Source organism: Chiloscyllium punctatum, chromosome 22 (genome assembly GCF_047496795.1).
Source record: "Chiloscyllium punctatum isolate Juve2018m chromosome 22, sChiPun1.3, whole genome shotgun sequence".
Classification (NCBI taxonomy): domain Eukaryota; kingdom Metazoa; phylum Chordata; class Chondrichthyes; order Orectolobiformes; family Hemiscylliidae; genus Chiloscyllium; species Chiloscyllium punctatum.
The window spans coordinates 61,707,279-61,731,906 of record NC_092760.1 but is presented as its reverse complement, the minus strand read 5'-3'; the positions used below and the strand labels follow the sequence as shown (position 1 = coordinate 61,731,906).

Here is a 24,628-nt window from a genome sequence, read left to right as displayed (position 1 = left end):
GCTAAAACCATTCAAGGCATGAGTTACAAGAATCCCAGGGGAACAGTACACTGCTACAGAACTACTAGTACTACAAGAGACCTCTTATCACTAAAGACACTTTTTAACCCGACTCAAGACTGCTAATTTGCATTACTCTGTCCCCTTCTGGTCAGCATCAAGATAAATAAATGTGCAGATGTGCATTAGCAAGCATCAGGAAAACACAGTTTAACAAAAATATTCACCCAGATTTTGTTTGAGTGCCATTTCAGCAACCTTCAGAGTAAAAATATTTTGTTCTATAAGTTGTTAATTTAGCATTGGGAGTACAAAAGATCCCCTGTAACCTTATTAGGTGACAGGGTAAATAGTCTATTTGTTTGCAATCTCTGCGGTGGGAAAACAGAGCAAAATAACCAAATAACCCTAAAGAAGAAATTGCCAAAGATTCCACTTACTGTAGTTTTCATTTAAACCCGGAATTCAAATTAAATCAAATTGAGAGTTAACAGACAAATCATATTATATTTACTGGTGAAAATCACATTTCTAACACTCAACATTTAGCCAGAAAAATAGAGGGTTGACTTTTACACAAGTAATATTTGCGAGGGGCTGAAATCCAGCCACACATTGTTAGGTCAGAGACTATTCTTGCCAAATCCACCCAAAAGTAGCCAGTAATATTTTTATGACTGAAATTTTATTTAAATTATGTAATATGTCGGCCTGCTGTCGCTCCGCTCCATAAATCTAATACATCACGTAGGATGGCTTTGAAATCTGTTACACAGTTTTATTCTTGCTTGCTTTGGGCTAAAGCTTCAGATAGACCTGCAAGAAGTGGAGATTCTATTCTGGCAATTCCACACTAAGTAATGTAATCTAATCTAAAGTGGCCTGTTCTGTAGTTGATTCCTTCATATAATGATGTATTTTGCAGCTTCATTTTCCTACTGTGGCCACATCCTAGGCTTTCCTCAGTTCAGCATGGAAAGCTTCCTCCAATCACTAACAGTATTTCCCACTATCTTGGCTTCTCGAGCTGCTGCACATTTGATGTAATTTTGTCAAATATTAGAAGGTGGGAATGCAGCACATACCATTGAGGTGGCAAACTTCACTGAATGCATTGATATGTGGAGGGAAAAAAGGGGATGAACAAGCTGCCTTTGATTCTGTCAACGAATATTTTGCAATAGGGAGTGTTTGACTTCACTAGTGAGCAAGTGGTAAAAAGAAAGAATTTGGATTTTTGGCCAAAGGTCAGGAATCAATTTTTTAAACAGATCAACCATTACTGGAATATATATGATCATGAAAATTTCACTTAAAATGGTCCATCATAAATATATCTTACACAAGCATTCCCTTCAGGATATATATGGCCTTACATAGCTCCACAGTTCCACAATATTCTGTTCTTTAGGTCAAACAGGAAAGAATTCCACTTCTCAATATACCAGGAGTTTGATGGCAGAACACTGTTGCAGTACTTCCTTATATTTTACAGCAGTAGGTTTTTTTGGTCCATTTCCTCTGCTGTAATGTCCGTAACTACACAGGCTCTGGTTTTCTCTTTCCTCCCTTCTGTTAGGCTTTGTTTACTGGTCAAGGGTTGGCATGTCACATATTAACACCCAAGAAAATATTAAGCCCACCTTTGAAGCCTTTCCTAGTAAAGCACCTACACAGCAGCATAGTCCACTGTTCTATGACAATTTAAATTCATGGTGATTTTTTTTTAAAAGAATGACATGAAGTACATCTCCATTCTCACTAAACTTAGACACTAACCCTACACCACAAGGACTGCAGCAGAGGCATTCTCAAGGGCATTTAGGGATAAGCAATAAATGTTGATCTAGGCAGCAATGCCCATACTCAAAGAATTTGTAAAAACCTTTGTGAAAATGCTTCAACATACCCAAATTAAAGATTCTTCAGTCAATACTCACGTTTGCTCAATCGGAGTTCATGCCTCATTTTAAATTTCTTTTTTCTATCTTCCTTCTCTTCTTAATTTATCTCTTTCTAATTCTATGAGTTCTATAGCTTTTTCAATTCCAGAATTAATGGGGTATGTTACCATGAGTTTCAAAAATCTAATTTTTGTTATGACTAAATGCTGTTTTGTCTCTCTATTTTATTTCTTTGGCTTAATAAATTGCTTTATTGTTAAAACCAAACCTGCAAAACTGCTTCCTTACATTTCCAGGACTACCTTGTCATAACCAAAACAAAATTATTTTTAAGCCAGATTTCAGCCTCTGATCTGATCTGTCCAGTAGTAATGAGAAAGCCTATAGCCTTAAAACTTGTCTTTAAACATGTAGACTAAAATGTAACTGCTGAATTATAGAACACATCTACAGCACTAGAAAATAGACAGGCAGGAAGGCTCAGAATGCAAAAGATAGGGACAACCTGGGCTCACCAAGTGATAACAGAATGCTGTAAGACAATTAAGAACAGTTGCCTTAGCATCAGTGAATCTGTGTGAACAGGACACCAAGTGATAACATTCACAGCTGTTCCCTTGTGAAATTAATGACAGTGTTTGATTCTGACCCTGAAACAAAACTTGGTACTATCAAAAACTTTGTAATTAACGATTAGATGCTGCCAATTATAATGGATTCTTATTACCCCTTGCAAGAGGGCAGTCACAGAGAGAAAAGAAATCTTTGCTGTTACAAAACCCTGACTTGAAAGTTCAGAAGGACATGAGAGAGAGAGAGAGAGAGAGAGAGAGGGAGGGAGAGAGGGAGAGAGAGAGACCATTTTAATGCTGAAGCCGTTGAATCCAGTAGAAAATTAACTCTTAGTGCTTATCTGCTACGGATTGAATTTAATTGCATTGAGACTTTTTGATGATTTTGAGTAGCCATTACTGGTTATGAAATGCAAACACTGTAGAAGGAAATATTGATAAAGCTTTAACTTACTTGTAGTTTTTACAGACCTTATAGACTGCCCCACTGTTAATGCTAACTAATCAGATCTTATGTCTTATTTGAATTTAAATCACAAACTTGAAAAGAAGGCACGTTTAATTCAAGACTAATTAATCATTTTAAATACAACCTTGCAGTAACATTTCAGCCTCAAGTACAGAATGACTGTGTGCTTACGATAAAAGCAGGAATCTGCTCCCAGCTTAAATTTATTCTAAACCTAACATTGAAGAAATTCTGACACAATCTGTTGGGAAGCCATTTTATGGTCAAAAGTTTGCTCTCCTTGATAATAAGCCATTTCATAAAAAAATGCTATCATACCTGCGAGCTGTGCAAGGTTACTTTATGACATCTCCCACTTAATTTAGACTGGTACTTCTTTATTGGAACTTATCTCGCCACCAGATGCCTAACTCAGCTGGATTTGTTTTTCCCACCTGATGGATAGCTCAAGGCCTGTAGGAGTGAACAGTCAAGCGCACACAGATCTGTCAATTAACCTTTCTTCCTTACGAATTATTGGCTTTCACTGTAATCTGTCTAATTAAGAACATGCAATGTTTTGTAAACTTTTGTATAAAGGAAGCCACTTTGTATCTGTACATCGGAGTAGCCTGCTGGGGCACTTGAAGAGCTGGTACCTACTCTCCTAGGTTATTAGAACCAAGTTAGTTTAGCTTATAGGTATCAGTGTTATGTTGTAACAGTGATGCTATTAGTGAATAAAGGAGATGACTAAAATTAAACTAAACGGTCTGTAAGAGGTTTTTATTCCAGACTTCCAAAGAGTACGATCTCCGGGATGAACCAAGAGAGAGATTTTACAGGTCTGAGCCCACAAGGGATTCCCTGGGCTATCTCAAATCTGTACTTTAACAGTAACATCAGCTGGGATTATAATATCACAGATATTTCTAAAATATGCAAATAGCCCAGATGTCTCAAAATTATTGCTAATCATAGTGCCATATGGCAAAAGGAATAGAAGCTAGCCCATACCTTGTGGCACTCCAGTCTGAAAAACAACCCTCCACCACCACCGTCTGTCTTCTACCTTTGAGCCAGTTCTGTATCCAAATGGCTAGTTCTCCCTGTATCTGATAATATCTAACCTTGCTAACTAATCTCCCAATGGGAACCTTGTCGAACGCCTCACTGAAGTCCATATAGATCACATCTACAGCTCTGCCCTCATCAATCCTCTTTGTTACTTATTCAAAAAAACTCAATCAAGTTTGTGAGACATGATTTCCTAGGCACAATGCCACTTTGACTATCCCTAATCAGTCCTTGCCTTTCCAAATACATGTATGTACACCCTGTCTCTCAGGGTTCCCTCCAACAACTTGCCCACCACTGACATCAGGCTCACTGGTATGTGGTTTCCTGGCTTGTCCTTACCAACTTCCTTAAATATTGGACCACGTTAGCCAACCTCCAGTCTTCCAGCACCTCTCCTGTGACTATCGATGATACAAATATCTCAGCAAGGGACCCAGCAATCACTTCCCTAACTTATCACAGAATTCTAGGGTAAACCTGATCAGGTGCTAGGGAGTTATCCACTTTTATACATTTCAAGACATCCAGCACTTCCTCCTCTGTAATATGGACATTTTTCAAGACGTCACTATTTATTTCCCTACATGTCCTTTTCCACAGTAAACACTGATGCAAAATACTCATTTCGTTTCTCCCCCCATCTCCTGTGGCTCCATACAAAGGCCATCTTGTTGATCTTTATGGGGCCCTATTCTCTAGGAGAAAGTGAGGACTGCAGATGCTAGAGATCAGAGCTGAAAAAGTGTTGCTTGAAAAGCGCAGGTCAGGCAGCATCCAAGGAGCAGGAGAATCAACGTTTCAGGCATGAGTCCTTCTCTCCCTAGTTACCCTTTTGTCCTTAATGTATTTGTAAAAACCCTTTGGATTCTCCTTAATTCTATTTACCAAAGCTATCTCACGTCCCCTTTTTGCCCTCCAGATTCTCTCAAGTAAACTTCTACTGCCTTTATACTCTAAGGATTCATTCGATCTACCTTGTCTGTACCTGACAGATGCTTCCTTTTTCTTAACCAACTGTTTTCTCTGGAGTATCGGAGACCTTATATGATAAAATCATGGAGGGGCATGGATAGGATAAATAAAAAAAGTCCCTTCCCTGGGGTGGGGGTGTCCAAAACTAGACGTGAGAGGGGAAAGAGAAAAGAGACCTAAAGGGCAACTTTTTCACGCAAAGGTTGGTACGTGTATGGAATGAGCTGCCAGAGGAAGTGGTAGAAGCTAGTACAATTGCAAGATTTAAAAGGCTTCTGGATGGGTATATGAATAGTAAGCGTTTCGAGGAATATGGGCTGGGTGCTGGCAAGTGGGACTAGATTGGGTTGGGATATCTGGGTGGCATGGACAAGTTGAACCAAAGGGTCTGTTTCCATGCTGTACATTTCCACGACACTGACACACTTTTTGTATGGTTTGTGTGTCATAGAGAACACTCAAGACAATAATGTTTGTGAGATGATGTTGAGTTACAAAACCAGAAAGTTGTCAAATTGATGCAGAGAATAATGCATTCTACTCCCATGTATATAATCACCAGATCAGAATGAGCTGTCAAACATTGTTTTGGTTATGACCAAGTAATCTCTCTTGGAAATGTAAGCAAGCAGTTTCGCAGGTTTGGTTGTAAGCAATAAAATAATTTATTCAGCCAAAGAAATAAAGGTAAAATACAGGGTGAAAATAAATTTATCAAAAAAATAAATCAAAAAAAATTTAGATTTTGAAACATATGGTCACATATCCCATTAATTCTCAAACTGAAAAAGCAATAGAACTCAGAATGAGAAAGAGATAAATGTTTAGTCTTGTAAACTCTGCTCAACTTGTTTGTATCATTATCAAACTGACAACACATGCTTGTGTACAACCAGGTATATCTGTTTGGGATGAAATTTTGTCTTTGGAAAAGGGAATGGTGCTATGTTTCATAGTCAATATGCACTTAAGAAACATGATGACAGCATCATTGCTACATCATAGCATGTGGCCTGAGAAGATAAAGATTTCACATTCCTCCTTGCCTCAGACCTCTTGAAGGTTGACATGCAACTGGAACCGTGTTGTATTAACGTTGCAGCTTAATGTCAGCTGAGACACTGACGTGTTTAAAGAATGTAATGTTTACACATAACTCTTAGCTGAAATAAATATCAACTGGGTTCACAGCTGCTTTGTTTTGTCACTGGAGATAATGCGAGCATTGCTCCATGAGGTAGAAACACCAAGTTGGAAGCAAATTCAGACCAAATCAATCCCAAGTAAGCCCCCAGTTTTCTTACATTCACTGGGTGGGTAACTACAAACCAAATCAACAAAATGAGACCCTCCCATTCCACACCCAACCCCTCCAAAAATAAATTCCAACCAAGATTTCACTTTTCGTAGCTTTGACTCGAATAGTGGCCATAGGAATGGTAAGAAGAATTAAATCCAGTGAGGTGAGGCAATGCATTTGGGAAAGGCAAACAAGCTAAGCAATACCAAATTAAGAGGATTTTGAAAGGGGTAGAGAAAGTGATAGATTTTGGAGTGCATGTCCATAAGTCCTTGAAGGCATTACCGCAGCTCAATAAGATGGTAAAGAAAACACATGGAATGCTTTCCTTTATTGGATGAGAGTACACAGGAGGGATAAAATATAATCAAAGCTTTTTAAACTTCATTCACAGAATGTGGGTGTCACAAACTGCACCAGCATTTATAACTCATCCCTGGTGATAATGGCGAGCTGTCTTTTTGAACCACTGCAGTCCACTTGATGTAGGTACATCCACAATGCTATTTGGGAGTTCCATGATTTTGACCCAACATTGAAGGAACAGCGATCTGGGTACTGTCCAGGCCATGCTGCATTTGGGCATGGACTGCTTCAGTATCTGAGAATATCATACAATTATCAGCAAACATTCTCACTTCTGACCTGATGATGGAGGGGAGATCATTGATGAAACAGCTCAAGATGGTTGGGCTGAGAACATTACCTTGAGAAACTCCTACACAGAATGCTCAGTACCTGAGAATATTGATGTTAAATCACCATAACGCTTTTCCTTTGTGCCACTTAATGACTCCAGTCACAGAAGAATATTTCCCAATTCCACTGACACCAGGTTTGCTAGGGCTGTTTGATGTCATACTTGATGCTGAGGGCAGTCATTCTCATGTTTAGAATTCAGCTCTTTTGTCCACAACACCAGAGGTTCAACAGAGGCTCACTGATGTTACTTAGCAAGATGACAAAACGTCTAAGAAATCCACCAGCCCAGCGAGCAACTTAAAACCTGAACCTCAATCTGAGCTACAAATCTTCTCAAAAATTGCAAATCTGTGCCCTCTAGTTACTGACATTCTGCAAAAAGTTCCTCCGTAACCACTCCAGGAAAACTGGTAACAATTTATGTGAATTGCCAACTCTTTTTTTTGGACAGCCATGCTGATTCACACTTTCAACATAGAAGAGTGATTGTATGACAGTCTAAAAAGTACAATATCCCTCTAAGTGTAGGAACACGATAGGGGGAATATTTAATTGGTTTTATTAACTTTTATAAGGAAAAGGACAGAATACTGTGTAACCTGTGATCAAGATGTATGATCTAGTCAGCTTCTAAAATGTCAAAGTCTAACATTCTGTTGGAAATAGAACATAGTACATAGGGCAAAAAGAAACTTTATTACTGGAAATTTTCAGTTGTTGGGAAAGCTATCCCTGGATTTACAGATGTTTTCAAGTCTTCAATTCACTGATGAGATGAGAACTCTGTAGAAAATGACCAACTTCATGCTCCTTTCAATTTTTATATTGACATAGGCAACCAAAGTACAAAAACAAACCTTACGATACATAAGGCGAGATTTATAGTTTGCGCGCCCATATTACATTTTGACCTAAGTACAAAGTATAAAAGTGTTGCACCTTCATATACAACCAATTATGAAGCAGATGGGCCATCAGGTCATCTGGAGACTATGGATGCCCTCAGAAATATACTGCTCATTTAATACGGTTTACTAACAGATTGACAATTCAGGTTATTTGAAACTGGTACTTTTGAGAAATGCTGCAAGAATTATTAAATCATAGACAACATTGGAAATGGTGAGCATTCCAAATAGAGCTTGATCTTCTCAGACAGTTTGAAATGTGCCCACTTTATATTGACACAATAGGAACCTTTGATGTTCCAAATGCACCTCATACTGTGCCATAAATTTACTGATATGGTTCAGAAGCAAAATTTGCACACAACTTATAGCTCAAAACAGAAGATACAGTTGCAATCCTGGCTACACCACTCTGTGGCAAATGTTTCATTTTCAGAGGCACAGAATGACACCCCCCCCCCCCCCCCCTCCCCCCTAGAAGTAATTATATTATAATTGAAGAAATAATAGGGAATAATGTGGGAAAAATGAGTATTAGAACTACAGGGGGTCGGCAAAAATAGTAGAATGTCTGTCTGTGCTTGCAATTGCATCCTTTAAGTTACTGATCTCAGTCACCCTACTATGGGGCAACTACAGGCCATAAATTTGAAGACGACATAATACTTAGCCAGCTGTGTAAGCATCAATCATTGAGCATCACCCCATCACATGGCTGGGAATAATGCATTATCTGAAGGGATAAACATAAATTAAATCTTTTTTGTACAAAGAGTGGCATATACTTCTTATAAAGTATTAAAGGAACTGTAATACATGTTTAGTGGACATTTAAAGTAATATCAAACCTTACTGAATGCAGCCTTCAACTTGAGACAAATTTAATTTCAAATGATTTCAAAAATGAAGTTTAAGTCCTGCTAGGTGCACAAGGCTTTGGAGATTGCTACAGAAAGTGATTTAGAGAACATTTCAAATTAACTTTCAGATTGGGAAGGCAGTTAGAAAATTAATACATGAATGATGGGGTGTTATTTTGGTAGGAACAGAGGAAACTGACAGTACAGATACTTAAAACACAAAGTGACAGATTAATAAGGCATTAAAAAAGCAAACAAAAGAGTTTACTTCTCGGGGGGGGGGGGGGGGGGGTTACAATTTAAAAGCAAACAGAAGTTACATGAAATTTGGACAGCATTTTGATTAGGCCACAGGGAGTAGAGTGAACAGTCTTGATCTTCAAACTGTAGCTTTGAGGTGAAGCAGAAGGTATAAACAAGATTTTGCAATGATACTCATACATATCATCAGGAAACATTGAACACAGGCACTTATCTCCAGAAAGGGAACCCGGAGGGTAACCTGATAAGAAATCTTTAATTAAGGATATGAAAAGTATGGAAAGGGGAGATGCATTTCCACTTGGTGAGTCCAGAACTAGAGAGGTCATTACTATATAATGGGTACCAACAATTTTGGTTGGGATTTTGGAAGAATTTTTATTCCCCCCCCAGAGTGTTCTGCGAATAGGAGATTCGCTGCCATAAACAATTGAGGCTAACAGCACGGGTGCATTCAAGAAGAATACGAAAATAGCATTTCATTCAGCCCTTCAAGCCTGAATTAGTCAAAGATTATTGCAATTTTCCAGTTCACTTCCACAATTCTGGACTTGATATCCAAAACTCTATATCAGTCCTGAACATGCTGAACAACGGAGCTTCTGGGATAGAAAATTCTAATTAGTCACAATCCTTTGAGTAAATAAATTTCTCCTTATTTCAGCCCAAGATTGTTGACCCCTTATCCTGAGACCATCGACTCTAGTTCTAAATTCTCCAGTCAGAAGAAACAAACTCCCAACATTCACTTTGCTAAAGCCCTTAAGCATTTTATATTACAATAAGGTCAGGTCCCATTCTTCTAAACTTTGAAAACATAAGGGAGCATGATAAATAAACGTAAAAACAAATTCTGCAAATGCTGGAATTTTTACTGAAAACAACAAACCCTAGAAATCAGTGGGTCATGCACCATCCATACAGTGTGCAAGATAATGTTTTGAGTCCAGATGACTCATTAGAGTTAATAAATACATGCTAGAGCAAAGACCAGGAGAATTTGGTGATGGAGTTAGACAATAGTTGCAGATTGCTGATGTGGAGTTTAAATAGCAGCATGAACAGTCGAATTGAATAGCCTGTTACTGTGCTGAGTACTGTCAGACTATGTGGGATGGAACAATTGGAAAAGGCATTAAGATACCCATGTGTCACCTGACTAAAGAGAACTTGGACTCTTTTTGAAATCAGATTATGAATTATTTAGGAGATTGATAGTGATAAAAAGTATGCTGTTAGCAATTCTACCACCAAGCAAAGATAAATGTATTAAAGTTCCTTTAATATGCACCTTACATGAAACACAACATGCTTTTTTGTCCATCACCTGATCCATCTTCAGAAGTGCACTGCTCTGCTTTGAAGTACATGTACCGTGTCAATCCCCTGGCCTTTCCATTTTCATCATATTCACTGTCTGTTCCAGAATCCTCTTCTGCCGTATCCCACGTTTCCTTCTTCCCTTCATTAGCCTTTGAGCGGCGGCTGTATGTAATGCTGTGAGAGTCCAGCCCATTTGTCAGGGGCATAGGTGCTGTTTCTGCATTGCACAAAGTGTCGCTGCTGTGACTCGAGCTGAGGATATCACTATCCACAGAGCTCGTGCTCCGGTCATTGTTCACATCAGAATCTGATCGTTCCTCTGACTGGAGTGGGGTCTCTGGATCAGAGGGGGGAATCCGGTTTTCCAGTTCCCTATTGTCCACAGAGGTTGAGGAGTCAGCTTCTTGTGATGGTGACTCAATGGTTTCAAAATCACTGCCTTCTCCACTTTTGAGACCGTCACCATTTTCCCCTGGAGTGCAGGATGACTGCTGTTGCTGTAGCAATGACAAGTTCTTCAATTTCTCAGTGCTTTCTTCCAAAATGGCTTCCACAGGTTTCCTGTGTGTCAGAGGCCCTTTTGCACATTCATAGCTGTCCTCTTGGCTGCCTGGATCCCCTGCAGCTTTTTGGTGATGATACCTTAGTCCTTGAGACCCTGGTGACTGTTCCGGCAATGAAACGTATAGTCGGATGGTATTGGCATGCTGGTCTAGTAGATGCCAGAGTTGTGACTCAGTGAAAGCTACTTGATTATCCTGGATGTCTGAGCTTTCAACAAATATCTAGAACACATTAAAATTCAAGTTAGCATGAATTAAAATCACTGGCATGCAAGCTCACTGAAAATGAAATTAATGGCAATAGAAATGTTCATAAAACTCAAAGTTGCATGGATTTCTTTTTAAAATGTTATATTCCACATGCTTTATATTATAATGTCAGATGTGGCTCACTCAGTAGCCCTCACACCATTGAGGTGGAAGGTTATGGGCTCATGCCTCATTTTTAAGATTTTATCACAAACTCCAGATTGATGCCCTCAGTGCCAGTATGGAGGGAGTGGTGCTCTAAGATGTTGCCTTTCAAAGGTAAAAGATCCCATGCTGTTATTTTATAAAAGAACAAGAAAATTGTTGCTTTGCTGATATTAATCTGTGTAATATTAAAATTATCTAGTCATCATTCAAATAATGCTGCACAAATTGTCTACCCCATTTCCTGCAATAGTGATTACATTTAAGACACTTCATAGGCGGTAAAGTGCTTTGAGATGTTCTGAGGTCATGAAAAGGTGCTATAAAATGCAAGTCTTCGTTTCCATGTTTGCACGCTGCCTGTGGTACATTCAGCACAAAAATATTGAATGGCTTGATTTTCAATGATCTACAAAACTCAGATTTCAAGTTAACGCTCTATTCCTTCCGAACATTTCTGATTAGAGGTTGAAAAAGCCCGGCTTACGCTCCCTGAATAGAAATATGTATTTCAAATAGTGTATGATCTTTTATTAATACAGGTTATAATTCAGTGTATTAGGGAACCAGCTACCACCCGACCTAATCTCAAATTAATGATATTGTTTTAGCTTAAAATATGAAATTTTCCTTTAGCCAGACAGCATTTCATAACTTAATTTTACATTGCAGCTTGCATCACATTAAAATCATGTTCCAAGGATATGGCAGGTAGTGAGAAATTGCAAGGAGCACTGGCGATAAACTTTCAGCCTTTCCTAATCTCAGAGGCAGTGCCAAGAGATTGGAGAATTGCAAACATCATGCCCTGTAAAAAGGTTGCAGGATAGTTCAGCAATTAGAAATAAGTTTAACTTCAGAGGAGGGAAGCTTCTAGAAATAATTATTTAGTATAGAATTAGAAGTCACATAGAAAAGGTGGGTTGATTAGTATGATAGATTTGAAGGAGTTGGGACTGCTCTTTGCAAAATAAAAAAAGGCTAAAACGAGATGTGGTAGAAATGTTCAAAATCACCAGGGGGTTGATGTGTTGAGATAGGGAGAACTATTCTCACTCATCAAAAGATCAAGATGAGAAGCACAAATTTAAAGTGATTTGCCAGTGAAGCAATTGGGTTGTAAAACATTCATGTGCATCCTAGACTGTGAAAGTATTGGAGTGTCATCTCCAGAAACCACTATCCATCTCCAAGCCAACGATTTCACCTTGAAGCAACTCAAGATATAATGATGTCTCAGAGTGATATGGATCTGGAATGAACTTCTCGTAAGCATAATGGAGACAGGTTCATTTGAGAAATTCCAGAGGACATCAGATAATTATTTAAATAGAAAAGACGAGAAAGGGTATGGGGAAAATCACAATGCTCACTTGGACGGCTGATGACATAATGAGCCAAACGGCCTTGTCCTCCACTGTAACATTGATGAGGTTCTCTGATAAGTTACTGTACCTGTTTTACTGGTATTAAAATAGAATTGTTCAAAATTTTGATTCATCACCCAGAACAACTACAGCAACTAAGCTCCGTCCAGGTAGTTCTGCAATATGCTATTCACCCATCTATTGCAAAATTCACTTTTTGAGCTCACCTTATTACTCCTGAAGAACCCTTCTGCCTTCAGTGTTTTGTTAGGTACAGAAAGCAATCGCAGATCATTGCAACAACGTTCCAGTACGATACGCATTGTCTCAAAGGAGAGTCCCGTGGCCTGGGATCAAACAGAGGACATAGTCCCTATCAAGTAATAGTTTTTCAGAACAGCACATTCTTTTAAAGCAGAGGAAAAGCCCACAATTTCTTATCATTCTTTGACGTGTGATTACAAGAATGATATCAGCTGAGGAATGTAACATAAGAATTCTGTCCCTTAGCCTACACCCCACCTGTGGGGCTCTCAAGAAAAACTGGTTAGTTTATTTGAAAACTTTAGATTTTATTCTGACATAATTCACAATGCAATAATATATTGGAAACTACATTGTAAGTTTTAACTGACCACATTGTTGGCAGACCTTTATAAGATGTGAACAGCTACATCTACACAGTCATGCATATTTAACAAAAATAATAAAACTGTTGATCCATACTACATTGGGCTATGGTCAAAAGGAATGTGTTCAATCTCAAACTATTAAGCTTTAAGAGTTATTCATTTGAGAGCCATCATCATCTGAGGTATGAAAGTAGCTGATTATTTAGTAATGGAGGTCAAAACCTTCCAAGATATATGCATTTTCAGGAAATATTTCAAGATCATTGTCAAATTGGCATTCTATTTTTAATCTTGCTCAACATGATTCAAGTTATAAGGAGCATTTACTGTTAGACAATCATGTGATAAACATCCATTGCTCATGAAATTACTTAGGTATATTAACAATGAAATTACACAAGTAATTGATCAGACTGATAAAACTAGACATAAAAACAAGTCCGTTTCCAACTTCTCTGATATAAACGCTTACATTAACATGAGAAACATACTAAAGCAAAATTAATCATATTATTTTCAAAACATTGGATAAATTGTTCTGTTGATGAGTTTTAAATTAATGATGTGAATGCTCAGAGCGCCACATACTGGACAAAGATTGCTCTAGCAATGACATCATTACATGTACAACAGATTGTGCTGTTCCTGACATCTACCAAGTAGAGTCCACTTGCTAACCAAAAGGATTCTCTTTGCTTAGAGTTTTAAAAAAAATTGCCCTCCATTTACATTGGATTTTCTTGCAAATTGTCCCAAATAGAGTAAGGTGAGAAGTTCGGATTTTTTCAAGAATTACAGTTTAGGGTATCAGGTTGGCAGGATGGATTTGACTGAAGGGTTTGTTTCCATGCTTTATAACTCTGACTCTAATACACAATATACTTGCACTGAATTAAATCCTGTGTGATTATCCATTAGTTTATTCCATAAAGTTATCCAAATTAAATGGTAACGGGGTAGCAGGTGGATCACTGAGAAGACTGTTTTCTTGAAAATTAAGGTGAAAATCAGACGAGAAACATTAACATGGTATTGGGGACCTGGATAGGAAAGAAGAGAGATTGACAGAGATAGAGATGGTGAGTGTGTGGGTGGGTCAGTGATGAAGCTGCTGAAAGGCATTTGATTATATTTTAAGAAAAGTAATGGTAGCTTGAGTTTTGAAAGCTTTTTGAAGACTTCTCAAGTCTAAATGGTATCCATCATTTATTTACTAAAACCAGGTAGTGTGTTTCAGTTAGAGAAATGGAATCAAAAAGAGGAAGCAGTGTATATGTTGGCTCCTGCATAAATAATACTTGGAAGTTCAACCATTTGTGCAAATGCTCAGTACTGACTTAAGGACTAATCTTTTCAGTTAGGAAGCAAAGATTGAATTAAAAAGTGAAAAATGCATTTTTGTTGGTGAATATAATACAGTTAATCCCAACAGCCTTGGCTCGGAATTTGAGTCAACTCTGTTTACAGTCCACTCTCAATGAGGTCAGGGAAGGGTGAAATGAAAAAAAGACAGGTAACCATTTCAGCTACATATTGGTGAGCACTAAATATGAAAACAGAAAATTCACACACTAGCGTCCAAGCACCAGATATGGAAAGCAATTCCAAAAAATTACATTTATGGTTTAAAAGGGCCAGAAAATTGCAGTGTTGACCTATGTTTTTGCTCTCTTGGGGAGCAACGAATTCCAGCATTCTCTTTTTACTTTTTAGGATTTCTATGCCTGCAATTTTTGTTTGGCCTTTTCAACAGAAATGAATTTTTGTTTCGCCATGTTACCCTATTTTCAGGTTTTTTAAATTGCTTTACCAAAATGTACACCATTTACCAGGTTCCTGTTTCTCTACTGAGCAGCTCAGTGCAAATCACTGAACAGCAACTTCCAATTACAATATTCATACTTTTGCCTTCACTTGAGGAACTTTGCTTTCGCATAGTCAGTTCTGAAGGAGTTGGCACATGAAACAACACTCACTGCTTGTGTTCCTACCTGGGAAATGAGCTGCTTGAACTCTGTCACTGTTTGATTAAGGTAAGCACGGATGCTGATGGGTGGAACCAGAGATCCTGTTTTTAGGTCAACTACATGCACTTTCACCATCACTTCTAAAGAAAACAAATAGATCAATAGGAGATGGACAAAACAACAATAATAATATTTTTTTTCTGACACTGATTGAACTGTCTTGTGGCCTGGGTACTGAGTCATGGTGGATTAGTGGTGCTGGAAGAGCACAGCAGTTCAGGCAGCATCCAACGAGCAGCGAAATCGACGTTTCGGGCAAAAGCCCTTCATCAGGAATAAAGTCATGGTCCTGACTTGATTTATTCTGCAGCATTTATCAGGTGACTTGGGTGCACTACAGATTCCAGGATGCGATCCAGACCAAAAGGCCGGTCTTGGGCACAGGCTAGTGCTGTGCTCCTGGAACAGAGAGACAGTGCTTAGGTAGCTCTGCACTGTTGAAGCAGCAGTACCAGGATAGAACTGCATTGGATGACAGCACTGAGCTGGCAGTAGGCGCCACGCCTGGACAGCGCTGCACTGGCAGCAGGTGTCGCACCTGGACAGCGCTGCATTAACAGAGGGTGTAGTCCTGGAAGAACAGTGCTCAGAGAGCACATCGTTGCGAGAGGGGTATTGACTGGACAGTGCTGCGCTGACAGAGGAGCAGCATCAGGGGATCCTTGTGCTGTCACGCTGACAGAACCAAGGGAGTATTGGCTGTTAGGGAAGCATTAGTGATATAAAGTTGGATTGCTATAGTAACAGACATTGCAGCACTTCAGTGCTGAGGGTAGTACTTAAGGGATGCTGTTGTTGGTATACAGTCAGACAAATTTGATGACAGTACCATAAAACTGAATCTTAACTACAAAGTCAAATTATTGATAATGTAATTAATAAATACATTTTTTTCTAATTAAAATTACCTTTCTTTCCTGCCACTCATAAAAGAAACCTACCCCCTGATTTGTATGGTTGAAACGCCTGATTAGGTTGTCTTGTTTCCAGGAGTAAGTCAAACATATATGATGACTTAACTCCACCCAGAAGCAGCCCCACTGGGGTATCCTCTTCTCCCTCGTAAGAACGCTCCAAGTAATCGTGAAACTCATCATATTTGACCAACCGGCAGCAGTCAAGTGGAACTGCATCTTCTAAATCCATGAGCTTTGAACAGGGGACACAGAAACAAAAGCTGTCACTAACTATTCATGCATAATAAATACCAATGTTATAATAGTAATCTGAAAGAGGAAGGATTACAAGAAACCAAGACAAGCCTTAAAAAGGAGACTTAAAACGTGCCCAGCTACCCTCGCATGTTGGATATAGCCCCACATCTTTTTGTTAAAAATCTGTAAGCTTTAACTTTTTCATCCTTAAGAACCTGTACCAAGTCCCTTGAAAATTATTTACTGGAATCAACTGCCAGCATCTTTTTCACTCAAACATTCTAGATTCTGACATCTAAGAACAGGAATTAATTGGTCCTCATCGCCCCTCCCAATCACCTCTAATGGTTGATCTATATATCAGATGAAATACTTTTCCCCTTTTTAATCTTATCCAGCTAATGGTATCTAGTCATCTGGAAATACTCCTTCAAATCCACATACCTTGTATGCTATCTCTACAGCTTCTTGCAATGTTTTGTCCTTATGTACCTCCAGTTTGTTTTCCATCATTACCTGCCGCACAGGATGCATGCAGAACAGCTTGATCTATGAAAGAAAGATAGTTTTGAAGGTATCCACTTGGATATTGCATAATTTTAGAAACAGCCAAAATTCTAAGGTCATTCTAATGCGTTATCAAGAAACAACTGATGTCACTGCAAAGGTTGAGCCTTGACAACATTCTAACATTTGAGAAGACTTGTGCTCCAAGCCAAGCTATTCTATACAGCTACAATACCAACAACAACCCAACCATGTGGAAAATTACCACCTTTTTGCAAACAGGACAAAATCCAACAGTGTCACTTACCATCCTCTAATACTATTCTTGATCAGTGAAATGATGGAAGAGACTGTCCGAAGTGCTATTGAGTAGCACTTGCAAAGGTATAACCTATGCACTGAAGCACAGTTTGGATTCTGCCAGAGACACTCAGCTCCTCCCCTCCCCTCGGTACAAACATGCACAAATTACCTGAACTCCAGATGTAAGGGGCCATCAACTGCCCTTGCCATCAAGTCATGACTGATTACAGCATCAAGGACTCCTCGGAAACCTGAAGTTAGTAGGAATCAGAGTGAAAGCTTTGTGCTGAAGATCTATCCAACACAAAAGGTAGATGATTGTGGCTGTGAGAAGTCAGACATCTCAGCTCAAGGACTTCTTTGCAGGTGTTCCTCAGTATTCCTTGGCCTAACCAACTTCAATGATCATCTCTTCATCAGAAAGTCATATATCTAGGACTTGCTGCAGATGGACAACATCCAGGCTTATGTTACTAAATGGCAGGTAATATTCACCCACCACACAAGTGTCAGGCAATGACCATTTCCAATAAGAAAGATTATAATTCGCCATAAACTTTCAATGGCATTACTACCATTGAATTCTCCACTATCAACATTCTGGGGATTACTGCTGCCCAAAAACTAAACTGGACAAGCCATGCAAATACTTAGCTACAAGACTAAGTTAGAAGCTTGGAACTCCAATTTTCCTTTCCATCTCTCTAGTGTCTGCCCATCTTACAAGGCACCAGTCAGAAATGTGATGGAATACTTTCCAAGTCCTGAATTAGTACAACTTCAACAGCCAAAAGTAGTTGTTTACCATCCAGAACAAACACTTAGCTGGTACCCCAAACACATTTAATATTCACTCCCTTCACCATCAATATACAGTGGTAACAGTAATTCCTCTACATTGTGTCTTGCACCAACACGTTCTTTGACAGCAACTTCCAAATCTAAAGACTAAGGGGACATGTGCAGACAGTGCATGGGAACACCACCTGCAAGTTCTCCTCCAAGTCACGTATCAGCTGATTTGGAACTGCACTACTGTTTTTTCAGTATAACAATGTCAAAATTTGAGAATTCCTTTCCTAACATCATTGTGGGTGGAAGTACACCCCAAAGGACTGCAGTGGTTAAAGTTAACAGCTCAACATTACTTCTCCAGGGTAATTAGGGATGGACAATAAATGCTGCCCTAGCCAGTGATGACAATATCCTTTGAATGAACAAAGAAAATGTTACCTTTTGTCACTTTGCTGCTGATTGTTGAGATAGTAATTGGCCAGGTTGGATATCTACTTTTTCTAGACAGTATATACTGACTAATTTTCGATTTTGTTGATTAAGTGCCAAGGTTGCAATTATGCCTGAATAATTTACTATGAGTGCAGCTCTTTCTGGAGGATGAAACTTCAGTATTGATAGGTAAAGTGGCCATTTCATCCCAGATTGTAGCATTATTCCCTCATCAGAGATGAGTCGTGGCTCAAATTCGACAGTTAAAAGCCTCAAGCACAAGTGAGGTTGAGGAGGACAATCCTTCATTGTAACCTCAGGCAGTGTGGGAAATTAACCCACATAGTTGGTGTTACACTGCATCACAAACCAGCTGTCCAGCCAACTGGACTATTACAAGATGTTGCTGCAGATTCTAAGCTTTGCCATCTACTGCCTTCACGATTTCTTGACTTTATGTAAGCGAATAGAGTTGACCTCACTGAAAAAAAATTCAACATCCCCACCAATTCATGGCAAACTCTTACCCAAAACCACTCAAAACAGAGCTATTTGAAGGTGCCAATTATTTTCAGCATCTCTGATAAACAGGGGAAGCAATGTTTGAAAATGTGAGCATCCCACCCACCCACCCATCTGTCAAATCCCACCTGCCCCAACTGTGACAGAGTGTGCAATCCCAACATTGGACTGTTTTGTTCAATTCAGGACCCACAACTTCAGAGTGTAAGTAAGTCATCCTTGAACCCAATTGACTGTCTGAGAAAAAAAGACGGAGCATTTGTCTGGGGACTTGTGGAGAAAGCACGGATAGACCATCGCTGTTGACTGCTTGCACTCTTTCTTTAGTACCGTGGGGTTCAGTTGCCCCATCATTGAGAATGTGTTTATGGTGCCACCTCCTCAGCTCAATTGTCCATCATCACTCATGACTGCATTTTACAGCACTGCGGAGTTTAGATCTAAAGTGTTGGTGGAGGGTTGACTTGTAGCAATTCATTATTTCAGAATCAGATGCTAATGCAGAGAAAGAGTCATGGAGAGATGTGTTTTTCATGCTTGTGCTGACATCGGTGAGCAGGCACCTGTAATCCCACCCATCACTACAAACCTCCACAGCACTCTTTCAACTCTGGTCACTTGCATGTTCCTAATTTTAATTGCTCCATCATTGGCCACCATTCCAGCAAGATGACGGCAGAGTAAGACATTGCAGCTGGAGTTCCTCTGCACTGCCCATTCTTTTCCTTTTCTCACCCTTTCTACTTTTTTTTCCAACGAATGACTTGGACTTACATGGAGGAGAATGGAGGAGCTGGCAAGCTCTGAAGCAGAGGCTGGTGGGCAGCGGTCCTGGAGCAGGGCAGTGCTCCTAGGCAAAGGCCAGTGCAGGGAGTAAGTCACAGAGAAAACTTATCTTGGAGCAGCTAAGAGCTGGTGTAGAGTGGACTGGAGGCTTGGAGCGGAACAGAGATGGCCGTTGAACTAGGTCTGGCGCAGGCAGTCAGACCACATATGGAAGCCCATACATTGAGCTACTGCAATGTAATTTGTTTATTGGACTGTAATGTCTACCCTTTTAACTATGTCTTATTTTTTATGCTACGAATTACTGTAATGAAACTACTTTTTTACTCCTTTTTTGTATCCAAGCTTTGTATCTAGGTACTTGTAAACAAGATAGCACCATAACAGACAACATTATAAAACGTTTCACTGTACTCCTGTACTTGAGTATACATGACAATGAAGGATACTCTGATTCTAATGTGTCATCTCCCAAGGCTCAACATAAACCTAGCTGCTGCCTTTAAGATACTTCTTAAAGACCCTGTCCACTTGACCAACCCTAATGGCTACCTATTGTGTTATCACACTATGACACAGTGTTTAGTTTGATAAAGCTCCAGTCCAGTGCATTCTGATGCATTTCTATACTAAAAAGTGGTTTCTAAATTTGTATAGTTGTTGTTGTACGTTGATGACATGATGACTCAATTCACAACCTCTCAAATTAACAAGTGCATCTATTTAAAAAAAAGCAAGACATATAATAACGAAGGAGCAATTCAGTCATTTAGAACATGAAACTATAACATGTGAGTGCGTCATTACAAGGACCAATGGAGAGTTATATCTGAACTTGACTATGCACTATACCTTGCAAGTGTTGCGTTCAATTTCCCGCTGCCTTTTCTCTTGTTCTTCTGTTTCTTTCTCCTTCTGGACTAGATGTTTGATGTGCTCAGGAAATTCATGGACCTCCAAGAACTCTATCAATGAACAAACATTAGCCACTATACTTTAAAAGAAAAACAGAAAGCTAAATATTTTAGGGCACTATTCTTAGTTCATGGTTTACATTATGGATCATTACTGCATAAAAGAATTTAAATCAAGTTAATGATTGCTCACTCAAAATTGTGCAGTATGGAAGAACGTGAAGATATTGGGACCTAAGGTGAGTAGTCAGAGGGATGAAGCACAAATCCCAAGTGATGACAATGGACCCTGGCATGACCATAAAAAACAGAAAACCTTGCATTTATATTATGCTTTTCATGATCTTGAGAAACCACAAAGTGCTTTACAGTCAACAAAATATTTCTGAAGCGTAGTCAATCATAAGGTAGAAAAGAGGGCAGACAATTTGCATACACCAAGCTTCTTTTTGAGTAAAATTTTCATTGTTTTGCTGAATATATCATTATCTAGATAGGTCTCAATTTTTGACTTTGTTCACGTGATGTACTGTAGGAAGTTTTACTTTGTTAAAACGGGCTATACCAATGCACATTATTGACATTATACACAAGTTAGACTCTATAATTTAACCCTCGAACAAGTGCTTCCCAAACATTTTCCATCTATGATCCCATTTCAAAACCTTAGATAACTGTTAAAGAGTGGGAGTAGAGCTGCCCTGTCCAAATGTTCTTCTCTCTCCTTGGCCTCTATCCCTGCCAATTGTTTACTCCTTAACCCCGACTCCATCTTCTGCATACAAACCAACATTTTCCTAGCTACCATCAGTTGAGGAGGTGTCACACGACCCAAAAAGTTAACGGACATCTTTTCACAGGTGCTGCCAAACTGGCTGAGCTTTTCCAGCAACTTCTATTGAGAGGCTGGGTAGTCTTTTCTGACTCTGTCCTTTCCAAAATTTAAACCTTAGTGATAATTTATAACTAAATCAAGTCACAGTGGTGCTTGCAATCAATAAAAGTATCCTTCCTAACAGTGATTCTACACGAATTATATAACAAAGCACCAATGGAGTTCATTTTTGTACCTTTCATCTCTATTTTTATCTGCACAAGCTTTGTAGTTGGAATTTAAAAAGGCAGAAGTGAAAATCAACTTTTATATTACAAAGTTCAAAGCCTCACAATAAGGATTTCAAGCACCAGGTTTGGCTTCTATTTATATCAATAGTTTGCACATTTACACATGTGGCACGTTAAAAAGGAAGACTTTCATTTGTACAGTTCTTTTCCAGACTATAGAACAACCTAAAATATTTTAAGTGAAGTCACTGCAGTATCATAAAGTAATAATATCACAGTCAATTTATAAACAGCAAGCCCCCACCCAAAAAAGGAAGAGATTACGAATAGATAATTTGATTTGTGATATTAGTTGAGGAATAAATTTGGTCAGGTTATCAAAATAATTTCTGTGCTCGAGAAAATAATGACATTAAACCGTTAATGTCTACCTGACAAGCCTTGAAAATAGGACAGCACAGCATAGGAACAGACCCTTCTGTCCACCATGTCTGTACTGACCATGATGCCATTCTTAACTAATCCCGTCTGCCTGTCTATTTTCCATATCCCTCTATTCCCTGCCGGTTTGTGTGTCTGTCTAAATGCGCCGTAAACTTTGCTATCATTTCTGCTTCTACTACCTCCCCTGACTGCATGTTCCAGGCACCTAGCACCTTCCATGTAAAAAAAAAACTTTCCTTGCACATCTCCTTTAAACATTTTCCCTCTTACCCTAAACTCACGTCCCCTGGTATTTGACATTGCCATCCTGGCAAAAAGACTCCAAGCCTCTCAAATTTGTCGTCTTTTACCATCTCTGATGCTCTAGTGAAAACAATCCAAGTTTGTCTAACTTCTCACTATAGGTAAATCTCCAAACTAGGCAATATACTGGTAAACTTCTTCTGCACCCTCTCCAAAGCCTCCACATCCTTCCTACAGTGTGGTGACCAAAACTGCACGCAATACTCCAAACATGGCCAACTCAAGTTTTATTCAACTGCAGCATGACTTGTCAACTTTTATACACAACATCCCAACCAATTAAGGCAAGTACTTTCCTCTTGCATTTCACCTCCCAAAATGCGTCACCTCACACTTGCCCAGATTAAACTCCATCTGCCAGTTCTTTGCCCAACTTTCCAACTGATTTATATCCTTTGACAACGTTCCTAAATGTCCACAATTCCACCAATTTTCCTGTCATCTGCAAACGTATAATTCAGACCACTTAAGAGTCATTGATACATATTACAAACAACAGATCCCAGCAGTGATCCTGTGGAACACCACTGGTCACAGACCTCTAGTCAGAAAATCACACTTCCACAACTACCTTTCTGTGACCAAGCCAATTTTGCATCCAGCTTATCAAATCACCATGGGTCCTACTTGACAATCTTCTGGATCAACACACCAGAAAGGTCCTTGTCAAATGCTTTAATAAAGTCCATTCAGATACCATCCACTGCCAAACCCTCAATCATCTTCTCAGAAAATTTAATCAAACGTGTAGGATAAGACTACCCTCACACAAAGCCATGCTGACCATCCCTAATGAGTTCAAATGCAAGTAAATTTGGTCTTTTCCAATAATTTCCAAGCTCCTGAAGTCTCACTGACCTACAATTTCCTGTATTATTCCTTCTTAAAGGAACAATATTAGCTATTCCCCAGACTCCTGAGGCCTCACCTGTAGTTAAAGAGGATGCAAAGATCTCTGTCAAAGCCCCAGCAATCTTCTCCCTTGCCTCGTTCCGTATCCTGGGATAAATCCCATCAGTACCTATCTACCCTAACGTTTTACAAAACATTCAACATCTCCTCCTCCTTAAATACTGACATACCTTAGAACATCAACATTTCCATACTTAATCTTACCATTGTCCATGTTCTTCTCCTTGGTGAGTATTGATGGCAAAGTACTCACTAAGAACCTCACCTACTTTTTCTGGCTCCATGTATAAATTCCCTCCTTTGTCCTTGGGTGGACCTACTCTTTCCCTAGCTATCCTCTTGTTCCAAATATACATATAAAATACTTTGGGATTCTCTTTAATCCTACTTGTCAAGAATATTTCAGAACCCATTTTTGCCCATGTGATTCCTTGTTTTAGGTAGTATTCTGCTCCCTTTATAATTCTCAAGGGCATTTTCTAATTTCAGTTGTCTAAACCTTACAATATGCTTCCTTTTTTTAGGCCAAACTTTAATACCTCTTGTCGTCCAGAGGTCGCAAATCTTGTCATCCTTACCTTTCATCCTCACAGGAGCATGCTGGTCCTGAACTTTGATCAACTGGCCTTTAAAAGATTCCCAGATGTAGATTTATCCTCATTCCCAATCTAATTTCTCCAGTTCCTGCCTAATAGTGTTGCAATTAGTTCTCCTCCAATTTATCACTTTCACCCAAGGACCAGTCTTATCCTTATCAATAACTATCTTAAAACTTATGGAATTATGATTACTGTACACAAAATGGTCCCCCACAGAACTTCAATAATCTGGCCAAGCTTATTGCTTAATTCAAGGTCTAGTGCAGCCCTTTCCCTGGTTGGACTACCAAAATATCGTTTCAAGAAAACCTTATGGATGCACCTAAGAAATTCCACCCGATCCAAACACCTTGTAGTAAGCACGTCCCAGTCAATATTGGGCAAGTTAAAAATCACCCATTACAACATCTCACCCGAAAGAGACTGATTTATGAATATTTCCTGTATTTCTCAAGGCTGGAGAGTTAAAATGTCTCATAATGTAAGTGGGTAAAAGTGAGGACTGCGAATGCTGGAAATCAGAGTCTAGATTAGAGTGGTGCTGGAAAAGTACAGCAGG

At 39.1% G+C, this 24,628-nt stretch overlaps 1 protein-coding gene across 4 annotated transcripts in view; it reads right to left on the bottom strand.

Moving 5' to 3' along the window:
• The window catches only part of usp47 (ubiquitin specific peptidase 47), a 184,091-nt gene that overhangs the window by 21,542 nt on the left and 137,921 nt on the right, over nt 1-24,628 (bottom strand). For all 4 annotated transcript variants that reach the window (XM_072592475.1, XM_072592477.1, XM_072592474.1 and 1 more), the window contains 6 exons: nt 20,685-20,797; nt 16,932-17,036; nt 16,275-16,482; nt 15,298-15,413; nt 12,902-13,021; nt 10,335-11,115 (listed from right to left, as the gene is read on the bottom strand). In XM_072592475.1, the coding sequence (XP_072448576.1) occupies nt 10,335-11,115; nt 12,902-13,021; nt 15,298-15,413; nt 16,275-16,482; nt 16,932-17,036; nt 20,685-20,797 (1,443 nt within the window). The remainder of the gene's footprint in view (nt 1-10,334; nt 11,116-12,901; nt 13,022-15,297; nt 15,414-16,274; nt 16,483-16,931; nt 17,037-20,684; nt 20,798-24,628) is intronic.